The sequence below is a fragment of the Mobula birostris genome, chromosome 21 (genome assembly GCF_030028105.1).
Source record: "Mobula birostris isolate sMobBir1 chromosome 21, sMobBir1.hap1, whole genome shotgun sequence".
Lineage (NCBI taxonomy): Eukaryota > Metazoa > Chordata > Chondrichthyes > Myliobatiformes > Myliobatidae > Mobula > Mobula birostris.
In genome coordinates this window covers 62,815,556-62,831,571 of record NC_092390.1, presented here as the reverse complement: position 1 = coordinate 62,831,571, position 16,016 = coordinate 62,815,556, and the positions used below count along the sequence as shown (strand labels likewise).

Genomic DNA, 16,016 nt, shown 5'->3' with positions numbered 1-16,016 from the left:
AAATGATGCTAACCCTCTATTAAGGATCAAAATAGTGGACAGGCAACTGACACTGCAAAATTTGGAGGAGGAGGGTGGAAATCAACCTACTAATGCAGGAAAATAAACCAATTATTTAGCTCTTCATGAGAAAAATGCAACTGTTGCTGATTATCCATTTTTAATTGAGAATTATTTTTAACTTCAGTGTGGAAACAGAGAAAGAAGACATCTGAAGTCAAGAGGAGGAGATGGAGAAGCAAAATATCAGAGCCTGAAAGATCTGTGATCAGGTCACGATAAGAAAAACTAGATATATATAAATAAGAGGCCAGATACTTCTGGAGAGAAATTCTACTTCTCTTAGCCCACAGGATATACTGTAAAAGATAATTATTGCATTGTATTTAGTCAGTACAATCCAATCTCTCTTTCACCGGCAGGTTTTGAAAACCTAAGGAAGCACTCAGAATAACTATTAAGCTTGTAACATTTATTTATTGCATTGATTTCAGTAAGATGATTATACCAAAATCGATGCATTATTAATGCTCTTAATTACTGAAGGAGTGCAGTGTTCTTGTTAGACCTGAATTTCAGTGATGCAGCAAGTAGTGCTGCTGCCTTATAGCTCTAGTGACCCAGGTTCAATCCTGTCTTGGCCTGTGACTGCATGTGTTTCCATCTTGACTGACCTATCCTGAAGATCTGCTAGTTGTGAAGTGTAGGTGGGTGGTAGGAGAATCAATGAGAACTTAATGGACATGTGGAAGATAATAAAGGAATACAGGAAACTATGTGAAGGATGGAAATAATGGGAATGCTCTGAAAGCTGAAAAAGACATGATGAGGCAAATGTGTGGCACCACTGTTGTTGGCAGAATCTCAGATGGCAACAAAGAGGCAGAGGATTGAAATAGATCAGATTGTTGAATGATGTTACAACAACAGCCTTACACTGAATATTCGCAGGATGAAGAAATTGACTGTGGGCTTCAGAAAGGGGAAAGTTGGGAAAACACACTCCAGTCCTCATTGAAGGGTTAGATTAGATTAAATTAGATTAGATTATGAGGACACGCAGTCCTCTTTTATTGTCATTTAGTAATGCATGCATTAAGAAGTGATACAATATTCCTCTGGTGTGATATCACAGAAACACAGGACAGACCAAGACTGAAAAACTGACAAAAACCACATAATTATAACATATAGTTACAACAGTGCAAACAGCACCATAACTTGATGAAGAACAGGCCATGGGCACGGTAAAAAAAGTTCAAAGTCTCTCAGAAGTCCCACATCTCACGCAGACGGGAGAAGGAAGAAAACTCTCCCTGCCATGCCCAACCATAGTGTTGGAAAGTGCAAGTTCCTTGCTGTCAACGGATCAGTCGATCTATGCTGGGCCCAATACATTGATACCATTATAATTAAAGCATAATTGTAGCTCTACTTCATTAGCAGTTTGAGGAAAAAACATATATTACCAAAAACTTTTGCAAATTTCTACAGATATACAGATAACTTGATGGAGGTGTATAAAATGATAAGAGGCAAAGACTGAGTGGACAGTAAGACTTTCTGCTAGGGAGGAAGTGGTTTATGCGAGAGGGCATAATTTTAAGGCATTTGGAGGAAAGTATAGGGGATGCCACAAATCGCAAAATTTCAGGACATATGTCAGTCACAATAAACCTGATACTAACCTCTTATGTTGTAAGAAAATACGTTCCTTGGCTCTCAACTGTGAGATACTTACAAATCCACTTCTGCAAAATGGTAAAGGCTTTATATATATTAAAAAATTAAAAACATGCTTCTTGGTTTTACACGTTTATTTGAATGTTTACCCTCCTCTCTCATTCCCAATCCATTACTATCTACCATGACAGTATTGTATGAGGTACAGTGAGCAGGTCTACGTACCTGGGAACGGTTAGAGGCAGCATTCAGTTCTGACAATAACCACTAAGCACATTAGGATAGGAATGCAAACAACAGGAATTCTGCAGATGCTGAAAATTCAAGCAACACACATCAAAGTTGCTGGTGAATGCAGCAGGCCAGGCAGTATCTCTAGGAAGAGGTGCAGTCGACGTTTCAGGCCGAGACCCTTCATCAGGACTAACTGAAGGAAGAGTTAGTAAGAGATTTGAAAGTGGGAGGGGGAGGGGGAGATCCAAAATGATAGGAGAAGACAGGAGGGGGAGGGATGGAGCCAAGAGCTGGACAGGTGATAGGCAAAGGGGATATGACAGGATCATGGGACAGGAGGTCCAGGGAGAAAGACAAGGTGGGGGGGGGAACCAGAGGACGGGCAAGGGGTATAGTCAGAGGAACAGAGGGAGAAAAAGGAGGGTGAGAAAAAGAATGTGTGTATATAAATAAATAATGGATGGAGTACGAGGGGGAGGTGGGGCATTAGCAGAAGTTAGAGAAGTCGATGTTCATGCCATCAGGTTGGAGGCTACCCAGACGGAATATAAGGTGTTGTTCCTCCAACCTGAGTGTGGCTTCATCTTTACAGTAGAGGAGGCCGTGGATAGACATGTCAGAATGGGAATGGGATGTGGAATTGAAATGTGTGGCCACTGGGAGATCCTGCTTTCTCTGGCGGACAGAGCGTAGATGTTCAGCAAAGCGGTCTCCCAGTCTGCGTTGGGTCTCGCCAATATATAGAAGGCCACATCGGGAGCACTGGACGCAGTATATCACCCCAGCCGACTCACAGGTGAAGTGTCGCCTCACCTGGAAGGACTGTCTGGGGCCCTGAATGGTGGTAAGGGAGGAAATGTAAGGGCATGTGTAGCACTTGTTCCGCTTACCAGGATAAGTGCCAGGAGGGAGATCAGTGGGGAGGGATGGGGGGGACGAATGGACAAGGGAGTTGCGTAGGGAGCGATCCCTGCAGAAAGCAGGGGGGGGGGAGGGAAAGATGTGCTTAGTGGTGGGATCCCGTTGGAGGTGGCGGAAGTTACGGAGAATAATATGTTGGACCCGGAGGCTGGTGGGGTAGTAGGTGAGGACCAGGGGAACCCTATTCCTAGTGGGGTGGCGGGAGGATGGAGTGAGAGCAGATGTGCGTGAAATGGGGGAGACGTGTTTGAGAGCAGAGTTGATAGTGGAGGAAGGGAAGCCCCTTTCTTTAAAAAAGGAGGACACTTCCCTCATCCTGGAATGAAAAGCCTCATCTTGAGAGCAGATGCGGCAGAGACGGAGGAATTGCGAGAAGGGGATGGCATTTTTGCAAGAGACAGGGTGAGAAGAGGAATAGTCCAGATAGCTGTGAGAGTCAGTAGGCTTATAGTAGACATCAGTGGATAAGCTGTTTCCAGAGACAGAGACAGAAAGATTTAGAAAGGGGAGGGAGGTGTCGGAAATGGACCAGGTAAACTTGAGGGCAGGGTGAAAGTTGGAGGCAAAGTTAATAAAGTCAACGAGCTCAGCATGCGTGCAGGAAGCAGCGCCAATGCAGTTGTCGATGTAGTGAAGGAAAAGTCGAGGACAGATACCAGAATAGGCACGGAACATAGATTGTTCTACAAAGCCAACAAAAAGGCAGGCATAGCTAGGACCCATACGGGTGCCCATAGCTACACCTTTAGTTTGGACGAAGTGGGAGAAGCCAAAGGAGAAATTATTAAGAGTAAGGACTAATCCCGCTAGACGGAGCAGAGTGATGGTAGAGGGGAACTGATTGGGTCTGGAATCCAAAAAGAAGCGGAGAGCTTCAAGACCTTCCTGATGGGGGATGGAAGTATATAGGGACTGGACATCCATGGTGAAAATAAAGTGGTGGGGGCCAGGGAACTTAAAATCATCGAAAAGTTTAAGAGCGTGAGAAGTGTCACGAACATAGGTCGGAAGGGATTGAACAAGGGGGGATAAAACCGTGTCGAGGTATGCAGAAACGAGTTCGGTGGGGCAGGAGCAAGCTGAGACAATAGGTCTGCAGGACAGGCAGGTTTGTGGATCTTGGGTAGGAGGTAGGAACAGGAAGTGCGGGGTGTAGGAACTATAAGGTTGGTAGCAGTGGATGGGAGATCCCCTGAGCGGATAAAGTCAGTGATGGTGTGGGAGACAATGGCCTGGTGCTCCTTAGTGGGGTCACGATTGAGGGGTAAATAAGAGGAGGTATCCGCGAGTTGTCGCTGTGCCTTGGCAAGGTAGAGGTCAGTACACGAGACTACAACAGCACCCCCCCTTATCGGCTGGTTTAATAATCAGGTTAGGATTAGTGAGGAGGGGGTGGAGAGCAGGGCATTCCGAAGGAGTGAGGTTGGAATGGGAACAAGGTGCGGTGAAGTCGAGACGGTTGATGTCCCATCGGCAGTTAGCAATAAAGAGATCCACAGCGGGGTGTCCATGAAGAAGAGGAGGGTTGAAGACGGGAGAAGGGGTCATCGGTGGGGGTGAAAGAGTCCTTGCTGAAGAAGTAGGCTCGGAGACGGCGGAAGAAAAGTTCCGCATCATGGTGAACACGGAACTCGCTGAGGTGTGGGCGAAGGGGGACAAAAGTGAGGCCCTTACTGAGGACAGAGTGTTCTGCCTCCGACAGTTGAAGGTCGGAGGGGTTGGTAAAAACCTGACACGGATGAGAGCTGGGATCAGAGGGGGGAGGGGGAGGCTGGGGGTGTCAGTGGAGATGGGAGGGTTGGGGTGAGAGGGAGATGGAGCCTCTGAGGGCCCAGGAGCTGACGATGGGATCTGAGGGAGATGGAATTGCAGAGTATTGGCGGGGGAAGGGGAGACGGGAGTCACAATAGCAGCACATAAAGACCCGGCCTGGAGTTCAAGGCTGGAGTCGCAGTTGGTGGTTGCGCAATCGCTGTGAAGGTGTCCATGGTCGTTGCTGGAGTCTGGGTTTTGAATCTGCCCTGAGGTGTTGGAGCCGGTGAGATCAATGGCTGGGGCCACAATTTTTGTATAATTTGTCAGTGTGAAGCATCCCTACAAAGTGGTTAGGTTGAAATTCCAACACATACCTCTGTTATACAATTTGAGTACCCCTTTAAAGTAAGTTCTAAACAAACCTTTAGGACTTTTCTTTTTCTTATCTCCAACAGGAGCACTGACTATTGGAGAGGGTAATTCAGGCTCAGTTGGTTTCTCTTCTTCATCATCCTTATTTCTTTGCTCTTCATCTTCTTCCACTTTTCTCCGAAAGTAGTCACTGTTTAATTCAAATTCAGAATTAGGACTTGGCACATTTCATATATTGATAATGATACACAGGAGCAAATATTACATTTAAGATAATACACAACTCCCCAATGTGTGAAATGGCCTTACACGATACACTTTACTCAACTGACTTGTTTTAATTTTATCGTCATCAATTGCATCCAAACTTACTCCTTCAATATCAAGGTGTCTATACACTTTTCTCCTTAATTTATTGTGTCAAATTGTTCCACTCAGATCATAACCAACACTTGAGCCTGGTATCATTTGACACAAAATATCCTTCTTCAACTTCAGATCTTCATCAAATCAAGAGCAGATTTCTAACCACTCACATTCAGTGATTGAATAGCTTTGGTCTTCATTAACATGCTTTATAGTGGGAGGGATCATTCATTTGTAAGTGTGTACTTAAGGTCAGGTTCACTATCTCTGCAAGCACAAAAGCGAAATGAACTAGGCAAAGTGAGAAGGTCTGGAAGGAAGTTTCTGCGCAGGAAGAAACTTTAAATGTGACATATCTAAGGTGATCGTCTTTTGCAACCCACTAAATCTCATCTGTACAGTCATAAGTGACACAAATAACAGAGGAATAGAAATGTCACAAATGACATATTGCAATCAGTTCTAAAATATTTTTAACATAAAATCTTGAAACAAAAGATAGAATAACCAAATATTTGATCTTTTCTCGCGTAGATTAGAAATTGTACTGGGCCAAAATGTGATGTAAATCCACAAATACAGATTGCATACCAAAATATGGTACATTCCAGAAGAGGGACAGCTCCACTGCCACACTCTAATCTATATATGAAAAACTAATTCAATTATGCAATTATTTATTAAAACATGTCTCTCATGACCTACCCTGAAATTCAGGCAACAGATAAATACTACCAAAGCAAGCTCAAGATACAAATGATATGAGACGTAAAAATAATGGAAATAGTTAACGACTGGAAGAATAAAACTGGTAGGTTAATAAAGCCCTCTTTACAAGATATTAAAGTGAAGACCAGATGCAAATAATTCACTGGAAAAGACTGGATGAAATATTTAAATACCTGTACCTTAGTAGTCTGTCCACATGAGTCTGGTTCTCTGGCAAAAGCCCTTTCAACATTGAGTTCAGTGGTCCATTGATCCATTCCAGAGCAAACTTGACAGATTGATTTTTTTGCTCATTATCATTTGCACCAGTACCTTGAGTTGTATAGTTAGGGTCACTACAACAGTTAGACATTGCAGCAAAACATACACTCTGGAAGGAAATAATTTGTGTTAATATACAGTCAAATGTACTTAAGTAAAAATATTTTAAAGCTTAAGAATTTTTAGAAATTTATTGAACATAGTCAAGTTTATGGCAAATAAGATTTGAGCAACAAAAGTGGCACGTAATGACCCTCAATGATTATCTCCAATGAGACAGAATCTAACTATTTTACATTGCCATTCAATGACACTACCAGATTCTGCACCAATTTGATCTTCAGATTTGTAGATAACACCATTGCAGTGCACAATATCTCAAATAACAGTGAGTTGGAGTACGGGAAGGAACTAGAGAGCCTAGTGACATGGTGTCATGATAGTAACTTTTCTCTCAATGTCAGCAAACAAAGAGCTCATCATTGTCTTCAGGAAGGGGCAGGTGCATATGCTCCTGTTTACATCAATGGTGCTAAAGTCGAGAGATTGAGCGCTTCAAGTTCCTAGAAGTAAACATTACCAATACCTGTAGCTTGTCCTGATCCAGAAAACATACCTGTAAATGCTATGATCAGAAAATTCACCAGCACCTCTGCTTCCTCAGATTAATGAAATTTGGCATGTCTTCTTTGATCCTCACTAATTTTTACTCATGTGCCATATAAAAAGCATCTTATCAAGATATGGCCCATGATCACAAGAAACTGCAGAGAGTTATGGACAATGTGCAACAAATCACAGAGACTAGCCTCCCCTCTATTGAACGTGTCTATATTTGCTGCCTCAGTAAAGCAGCCAGCATAAACAAAGAAGCATCCTACCCAGACATTCTCTCCTTCCTCCCATTGGGCAGAAGATACAAAAGCCTAAATGCATATACCAACAGGCTGAAGGACAACTTCTATCTCATTGTTATAGGAGTATTTAACAGTTCCCTAGTACAATAATATGTACTTCTATTCTTTCAACTTACCTTGTTATGACCTTGCATCTTATTGTCTATGTGCATGGCACTTTCTCAGAATCAGTAACAGGTTTATCATCACTGGCACGTGCTGTGAAATTTATTAACTTAGCAGCAACAGTTCAATGCAATACATAATATCGAAGAAGAAAAAAATAATAATTAAATAAGTAAATCAATTACAGTATTGAATAGATTATATTGAATAGATTAAAATTTGTGCCAAAAATAAATATAAATTAAAAAAGTGAGATAGTGTTCACGGGCTCAATGTCCATTTAGCAATCGGATGGCAGAGGAGAAGAAGCTGTTCTTGAATCGCTGAGTGTGTGCCTTCAGGCTTCTGAACCTCCTACCTGATGGTTACAGTGAGAAAAGGGCATGTCCTGGGTGCCACTGTCTTTCTGTAAAACTTAATTCTGCATTTTGTTATTGTTTTACATTGTGCTACCTTAATGCATTGCTGCAATGAATTGGTATGCAAGACAAGTTTGTCACATGTATCTCAGTACATGTGACAATAATAAATAATTTTTCTGTAAAGCTTTAATCTGCATCGTTAATGTTTTCCCTTGTTCTATTGTAATGAAATGATTTGTATAATAGCTTATAAAACAAAGTTATTCACTGTACCTCAGCACATGACAATAATAATCCAACTAAGAAACAGGGCTGTAAACCCTCCCCAGTCACTGTCACCACACTGCAGGCTCCAATGCTTTCTGCAAAACTTCGAAAAGTACAGGTCTTATCCCTTGTATACCAAACATAGTCCTTGATACATTTACCACTTAACTCCATTCCACCACCGATAAAAGATCGCTTCAACTTCAGCCACATATTCTGCCATTTCAAGTCTATGAGCTACATGTGGGAATGTCACTTTGTAGTACTTATTATTGAAGATAAGAAACATTTATATGTTTGCAAAGAAATTTATTACCTGACAATTTTAATCACTTTCTCTCTATTCTCCCTCTCTCTGTAGAGTTTCTTGATAATCACCATGTTGGCCCTGACAATATGCAGTGACATTTTGTGGGCAGCTCACAAAACTATTAGCTATTCTACTAAACATACTCCTTCTGGACTGTGATCCCTGAAATCCACAGCCTGCAATTTCCCTTTGGGAGGTATGTTTTGGAACCATCTCAATGATCTGGTGTTTTTGCGGTCTACAGAAGGATTTGGTGAAATGAACGCTTGGGAATGCAGGTATGGCTATCACCATGGCGGCCATTGCTGGGATGGTCTTTGGGCCACATTGAAGCATCAGGGCACAAAAGCGTAAGATGAACCCATGTTTTGCAATTTTTAAGTGCCAAGCTGGGGGCGGAGGACAAACCCTCAGTGTTCAGCTCACTTCTTCATGTCAGCCAACAGCTCATTCCCCTCCACAGATGGTGACTGCCTCCAGCATTTTGTGTGTTGCTCCCTATTTTTTTGCTGTTTGTGAATTAACATTCCACTCAATATTTTATCTCAGGTTACATTCTTTATTTTGCAATCCTTTATTCACATTGGTTAAGATGGTCTTATTTTTCTAGTTCCCCCACTGACAATCCAGAGTTTTAGCAACTTGCAAAACAGAATCAGAATGAGAATCAAATTTATTATCACCGGCATGTGACATGAAATTTGTCAACTTAGCAGCAGCAGTTCAATGCAATACATAATATAGAAGAGAGAGAAAAAAAAACATAATAATAAATAAACAAGTAAATCAATTACGTATACAGAATAGATTATTTAAAAATGTGCAAAAACAGAAATACTGTACATTAAAAAAGTGAGGTAGCATCCAAAGCTTCGAAGTCCACTCAGGAATTGGATCATAGAGGGGAAGAAGCTGTTCCTAAATCACTGAGTATGTGCCTTCAGGCTTCTGTACCTCCTACCTGATGGTAACAGTGAGAAAAGGGCATGCCCTGAATGCTGGAGGTCTTTAATAATGGACGCTGCCTTTCTGAGACACTGCTCCCTGAAGGTGTCCTGGGTACTTTGAAGGCTAGTGCTCAAGATGGAGTTGACTAGATTTACAACCTTCTGCAGCTTTTTTCGGTCCTGTGCAGTAGCCCCTTCATACCAGACAGCGATGCAGCTTATCAGAATGCTCTCCATCGTACAACTACAGAAGTTTTTGAGTGTATTTGTTGACATGCCAAATCTTCTCAAACTCCTAATAGAGTATAGCAACTGTCTTGCCTTCTTTATGACTAAATCAATGTGTTAAGACCAGGTTAGATCCTCAGAGATCTTGACACCCAGGAACTTGAAGCTGGTCACTCTCTCCACTTCTGATCCCTCTATGAGTATTGGTATGTGTTCCTTCGTCTTACCCTTCCTGAAGTCCACAATCAGCTCTTTCATCTTACTGATGTTGAGTGCCAGGTTGTTGCTGCGGCACCACTCCACTAGTTGGCATATCTCACCCTGAGATTCTACCAACAATGGTTATAGAACCAACAGTTCTAAAACTTATGGAAAATTCTGTATATGTTTATCATCATCACTACATTGTAATCAGTGATGTACTTCTGAGATACAGTTATAGAAAGGGTAAATCTATTTACCATCATTTGCTGTTAAACATTTTGTACTACAAAGTAATGCCTAAAAAAAAGGCTGTATAAAAGGTGTAAAGAATAACTGCAGAGTATTTTCAAACATTGGGAATAATCTGTATGATTTTGGAAGAAATGCTTTTTTATAAACTACCCTATGTGATTCATGAATGTCAGTGAAATATTTGGCTTCAATGGTATCCTTACTAGGCCAAAACTTGCAATGTTGTAGCTACTGCTAACACATATTAACTTTTGATTTTAATACAAAGTATTTGGAAGCAGAATACAAACCACTTCTGTGCCAGATTGGGTATTTGGTATATATTCCTTCTTACACAAAAAGGCATGGAGACTGTAGATGTATGAAATCCAGAGCAACACACAAAGGATCTAGGGGAACTCAGCAAATAATGCAGCATCTGTAGAAGAAAATGGACAATGGACATTTCTTTTGATTAAGGTTCTTCACCAAGACCAGAAAGAAATGGAGAGATTGGAGTGGCTTTATCTCATCAGGCTTGGGCGAAGTAAAAAATCTGGTAAGTTTCTCGTGCTTAATTCTTCACTTAATGTCTGTTAGGACATAGTAGTTTAGTGAGAATAGTCCAGGGATAGTGTTTTGTACTATGTTTGAGATATGGGAGTTCTGGGAAACCTCCAGTCCCCGGGATAACCACATCTGTACCAGGTGCACTGAGCTGCAGCTCCTCGGAGAACATATTTAGGAACTGGAGCTGCAGCTTAATGACCTTTGGCTCATACGGGAGAATGAGGAGATGAGAGACAGGAGCTGCAGGGAGCTCGCTATCCCTAGGTTGCAGGGGACAGATAACTGGGTGACTGTCAGGAGAAGGAAGAGAAACACACAGCCAGAACAGAGTACCCCTGGGACTATTCCCACCAATAATTAGTATGCTACTTTAGATACTGTTGAGGGGGAAGACCTCCTGGGGGAAGCTGCAATGACTGGGACTCTTGCACTGAGTCTGGTGCTGTGGCTCAGAAGAAAAGATGGGTGAAGAGAACTGCAGAGGTGGTAGGAGATTCCATAGTCAGAGGAACAAGATTCTGTAAGTGCGATAGACACCTGGATGGTACGTTGCCTCCCAGGTGCCAGGATCAGGGATGTCTCCAATCAGATCCATGGCATTCTAAGGGAGAGGTTTAGCAGCCAGAAGTCTTGGTACATATTGGCACCAATGGCAAATAATGTCCTGAAAAGAAATTTTAGGGAGATAGGTAGAAAGCTGAAAAACAGGACCTTGAGGATAGTAATCTCTTAATTACCACCCGTGCCAAGGATCAGTGAGGGTAAGAATAGGATGATCTGGCAGATGAATGCATGGCTGTGGAACTGTTGCAGGCATAGAGGTTCAGACTTATGGATCATTGAGATCGCTTCTAGGGAAGATGCGACCTGTACAAAAGGGACAAGTTACACCTGAACCTGAGTGGGACCAATATGCTTGCGGCAGGTTTGCTAGTTATTCGAGAGGGTTTAAACTAACCTGGCAGGGCAATGGAAACTGGAGTGATAGTGCTGAGGATAGTTTTCTTTGGCAGTTGAACAGGGCACGACTGTGCAAGCGCATGTAAGTCATACCGTGAGGCAGCGGAAGTGTTTAAAAGAGAGCAGATTAATGGAGTGGGCGACGTTGTAGTGGGCAACGGTGTAGAGGGATAAACAGTAGGAAGGCTTTGGTTCCTGAGGCTTCGGTGAGCAGAGGCTGAAGAACAGCTTCACTCCAAGTGAGGTAAGGTTCGGTAAGTTCCCTTAATAAATCTAACTACCTTAAGAGTAGGTAATGGAGGCAGCAGTTAGGGCAGCTGAGTGCTCCGTTTGCAGCATGTGGGACGTCAGGGCGAGCACAATCGTCCCTGATAACTACACCTGCGAAAGGTGCATCCAGCTGCAGCTCCTGACAAACCGAGTTAGGGAACTAGAGTAAGAATTCGGCACGGACAGAAGGGCCGAGATGGCCTTTTTCCGTGCTGTAATTGTTATATGGTTATATGGAGCTGGAGCTGGAGCTGGATGAACTTCGGATCATTCGGGAGGTAGAGGCAGAAATAGACAGGAATTATAGGGAGATAGTCACCCCTAAATGTCAAGAGACAGGTAGCTGGGTGACTGTCAGGAGAGGGAAGGGGAATAGACAGAATGAGCAGAGCACCCCTGTGGCTGTTCCACCAATAATAAGTACATCGTTTTGGATACTGTTGACGGGGACGACCTACCAGGGACAAGTTGCAGTGGTTGCATCTCTGGCACTGAGATGGGACCCTCAGCTCAGAAGGGAAGGAGGGAAAAGAGGAGAGCAGTAGTGATGGGGGTTCTATAGTTAGGGGGACAGATAAGAGGTTCTGTGGAAAAGATCAGAATTCCGGATGGTCTGTTGCCTCCCTGGTGCCAAGGTCCGCGATATCTCGGATCGAGTGCTCGGTATTCTCAAGAGGGAGGGCGAGCAGCCGGATGTCATGGTCCATGTAGGGACCAATGACATGGGTAGGAAGAGTGAGGAGGTCCTGAAAGGTGAGATTAGCGAGTTATGCGCCAAGTTAAAGGACAGGACCTCAGGATTGCTACCAGTGCCACTTGCAGGCAGGTTTAGAAATAGTAAGATAGCGCAGATCAACACGTGGCTGAAGACATGGTGCAGGAGGGAGGGCTTCAGATTTATAGATAATTGGGCAGTTTTCCAGGGAAGGTGGGACCTGTTCTGTCAGGACGGTTTAGATCTGAACTGGAGGGGGACAAATATTCTTGCAGGTAGGTTTGCTAGAGAGGCTCTGGTGAATTTAAACTAGATACGAGGGGGGAAGGAAAACAGAGTGTAGGAACATATGTAGGGGAGAAAGAAGATAAAGGAAATAGTAAAGTTGTTTGCACCGTTAGTGATAAACAGAGTAAGAGATGGAAAATTTCTTAAATGCATTTATTTTAATGCTAGGAGCATTATAAGAAAGGTGGATGAGCTTAAAGCATGGATTGATACCTGGAAGTATGACATAGTAGCTGTAGTGAAACATGGTTACAGGAGGGGTGTGATTGGCAACTAAATATTCCAGGATTTAATTGCTTCACCCTGCGATAGAATTGGAGGGACAAGAGGGGGAGGTGTTGCATTGCTTGTCAGAGAAAATATTACAGCGGTGCTCTGGTAGGATAGATTTGAGGGCTCGTCTAGGGAGGCAATTTGGGTGGAATTGAGGAATGGGAAAGGTGTAGTAACACTTATGAGGGTGTATTATAGACCACCAAATGGGGAGCAAGAATCGGAGGAGCAAATTTGTAAGGAGATAGCAGATATTTGTAGTAAGCACAAGGTTGTGATTGTGGGAGATTTTAATTTTGCATACATAGACTGGGAAACCCGTTCTGTAAAAGGGTTGGATGGTTTGGAGTTTGTAAAATGTGTGCAAGATAGTTTTTTGCGGCAATACATAGAGGTACCAATTAGAGAAGGGGCAGTGTTGGATCTTCTGTTAGGGAATGAGATAGGTCAGGTGACAGAGGTTTCTGTTGGGGAGCACTTCGGCTCCAGTGATCACAATGCCATTAGTTTCAATATAATTATGGAGAAGGATAGGTCTGGACCCAGGGTTGAGATTTTTGTTTGGAGAAAGGCTAACTTTGAGGAGATGCGAAAGGATTTAGAAGGAGTCGATTGAGACAATTTGTTTTATGGGAAGAATGTAATAGAGAAATGAAGGTCATTTAAAGGTGAAATTTTGAGGGTTCAAAATCTTTATGTTGAAATCTTTAGGTTGAAAGAGCCATGGTTTTCAAGGGATATTGGAAACTTGGTTCGGAAAAAGAGAGATCTACCATAAATATAGGAAGCATGGAGTAAATAAGGTGCTCGAGAAATATAATGTAAAAAGAATCTTAAGAAAGAAATTAGAAAAGCTAAGATATGAGGTTGCTTTGGCAAGTAAGGTGAAAATAAATCCCAAGGGTTTCTACAGTTATAATAATAGCAAAAGGATAGTTAGGGATAAAATTGGTCCCTTAGAGAATCAGAGTGGGCAGATATGTGTGGAGCCAAAAGAGATGGGGGAGATTCAGAACAATTTCTTTTCTTCGGTATTCAGTAAGGAGAAGGATATTGAATTGTGTAAGATAAGGGAAACAGGTAGGGAAGTTATGAAAACTATGATGATTAAAGAAGAGGAAGTACTAGCGTTTTTAAGGAATATAAAAGTGGATAAGTCTCCGGGTCCTGACAGGGTATTCCCTAGGACCTTGAGGGAAATTAGTGTGGAAATAGCAGGGGCTCTGACAGAAATATTTCAAATGTCATTAGAAACGGGGATGGTGCCAGAGGATTGGTGTATTGCTCATGTTGTTCCATTGTTTAAAAAGGGTTCTAAGAGTAAACCTAGTAATTATTGGCCTGTGAGTTTGACGTTAGTGGTGGGTAAATTGATGGAAAGTATTCTTAGAGATGGTATATATAATTCTCTGCATAGACAGGGTCTGATTAGGAACAGTCAACATGGATTTGTGCGTGGAAGGTCATGTTTGACAAATCTTATTGAATTTTTTGAAGAGGTTACTTGGAAAGTTAACGAGGGTAAAGCGGTGGATGTTGGACTTTGACAAGGTTCCACACGGAAGGTTCAATCGTTAGGTATTAATATTGAAGTAGTAAAATGGATTCAGTAGTGGCTGGATGGGAGACACCAGAGAGTAGTGGTGCATAACTGTTTGTCAGATTAGAGGCCAGTGACTAGTGGTGTGCCTCAGGGATCTGTATGGGTCCAATGTTGTTTGTCATATACATTAATGATCTGGATGATGGGGTGGTAAATTGGATTAGTAAGTATGCAGATGATACTAAGATAGGTGGAGTTGTGGATAACAAAGTAGGTTTTCAAAGCTTTCAGAGAGATTTAGGCCAGTTAGAAGAGTGGGCTGAAAGATGGCAGATTGAGTTTAATGCTGATAAATGTGAGGTGCTACATTTTGGTAGGGCTAATCAAAATAGGACATACATGGTAAATGGTAAGGCATTGAAGAATGCCGTAGAACAGAGAGATCTAGGAATAATAGTGCATAGTTGGAATCTCATGTGGATAGGGTGGTGAAAAAAGCTTTTGGTATGCTGGCCTTTATAAATCAGAGCATTGAGTATAGGAGTTGGGATGTAATGTTGAAATTGTACAAGGCATTGGTGAGCCCAGATTTGGAGTATTGTGTACAGTTTTGGTCACCAAATTATAGGAAAGATGTCAACAAAATAGAGAGGGTACGGAGAAGATTTACTAGAATGTTACCTGGGTTTCATCACCTAATTTACAGAGAAAGGTTGAACAAGTTGGGTCTTTATTCTTTGGAACGTAGAAGGTTGAGGGGGGACTTGATAGAGGCATTTACAATTATGAGGAGGATAGATAGAGTTGATGTGGATAGGCTTTTTCCATTGAGAGTGGGGGAGATTCAAACAAGAAGACATGAATGGAGAGTCAACGGGCAAAAGTTTAGGGGTAACATGAGGAGGAACTTCTTTACTCAGAGAGAGGTAACTGTGTGGATCGAGCTTCCAGCAGAAGTAGTTGAGGCAGGTTCGATGTTGTCGTTTAAAATTATATTGGATAGCTATATGGACAGGAAAGGAATGGTGGGTCATGGGTTGAGTTCAGGTCGGTGGGACTAGGTGAGAGTAAGAGTTCAGCAAAGACTAGATGGGCCAAGATGGCCTGTTTCCGTGCTGTAATTGTTATATGGTAGGATGAGCTGGTTGGTTTACAAACGGAGGCAGCATGTATCGAGACTGCTAACAAGGAGAGGTTTATGATAGAGCAAAGTTACAGTCCACAGGATGAGTTGCAATGCAAAAAGTGGACAAAATTGAAAAGGGTGAAGTTGAACAGGACTGAAGATTTTAATAGCTGAACGTGCGCAGTATACGAAATAAGGTAGATGAACTTATAGCACAGTTACAGGTGTTGTGTGCATCAATAATTTGTGGCTGGAAGAAGATTATAGCTGGGGGTTTAACATCCAAGGATACACATCGTATCAAAAGGACAAGCAGGTAGGCAGAGGGAGTGGAGTGGCTCTGATGGTTAAAAAATGAAATCAAATCATTAGAAAATCA

General features: G+C 42.3%; 1 protein-coding gene across 4 annotated transcripts in view; it reads right to left on the bottom strand.

The window, feature by feature from the left end:
* Positions 1-16,016, bottom strand: part of eno4 (enolase 4) — a 100,805-nt gene that overhangs the window by 49,893 nt on the left and 34,896 nt on the right. For 3 of the 4 annotated variants that reach the window (XM_072239808.1, XM_072239811.1, XM_072239810.1), the window contains 2 exons: positions 6,234-6,430; positions 5,016-5,155 (listed from right to left, as the gene is read on the bottom strand). In XM_072239808.1, the coding sequence (XP_072095909.1) occupies positions 5,016-5,155; positions 6,234-6,430 (337 nt within the window). The remainder of the gene's footprint in view (positions 1-5,015; positions 5,156-6,233; positions 6,431-16,016) is intronic. The other variant, XM_072239809.1, reaches the window with a different exon arrangement.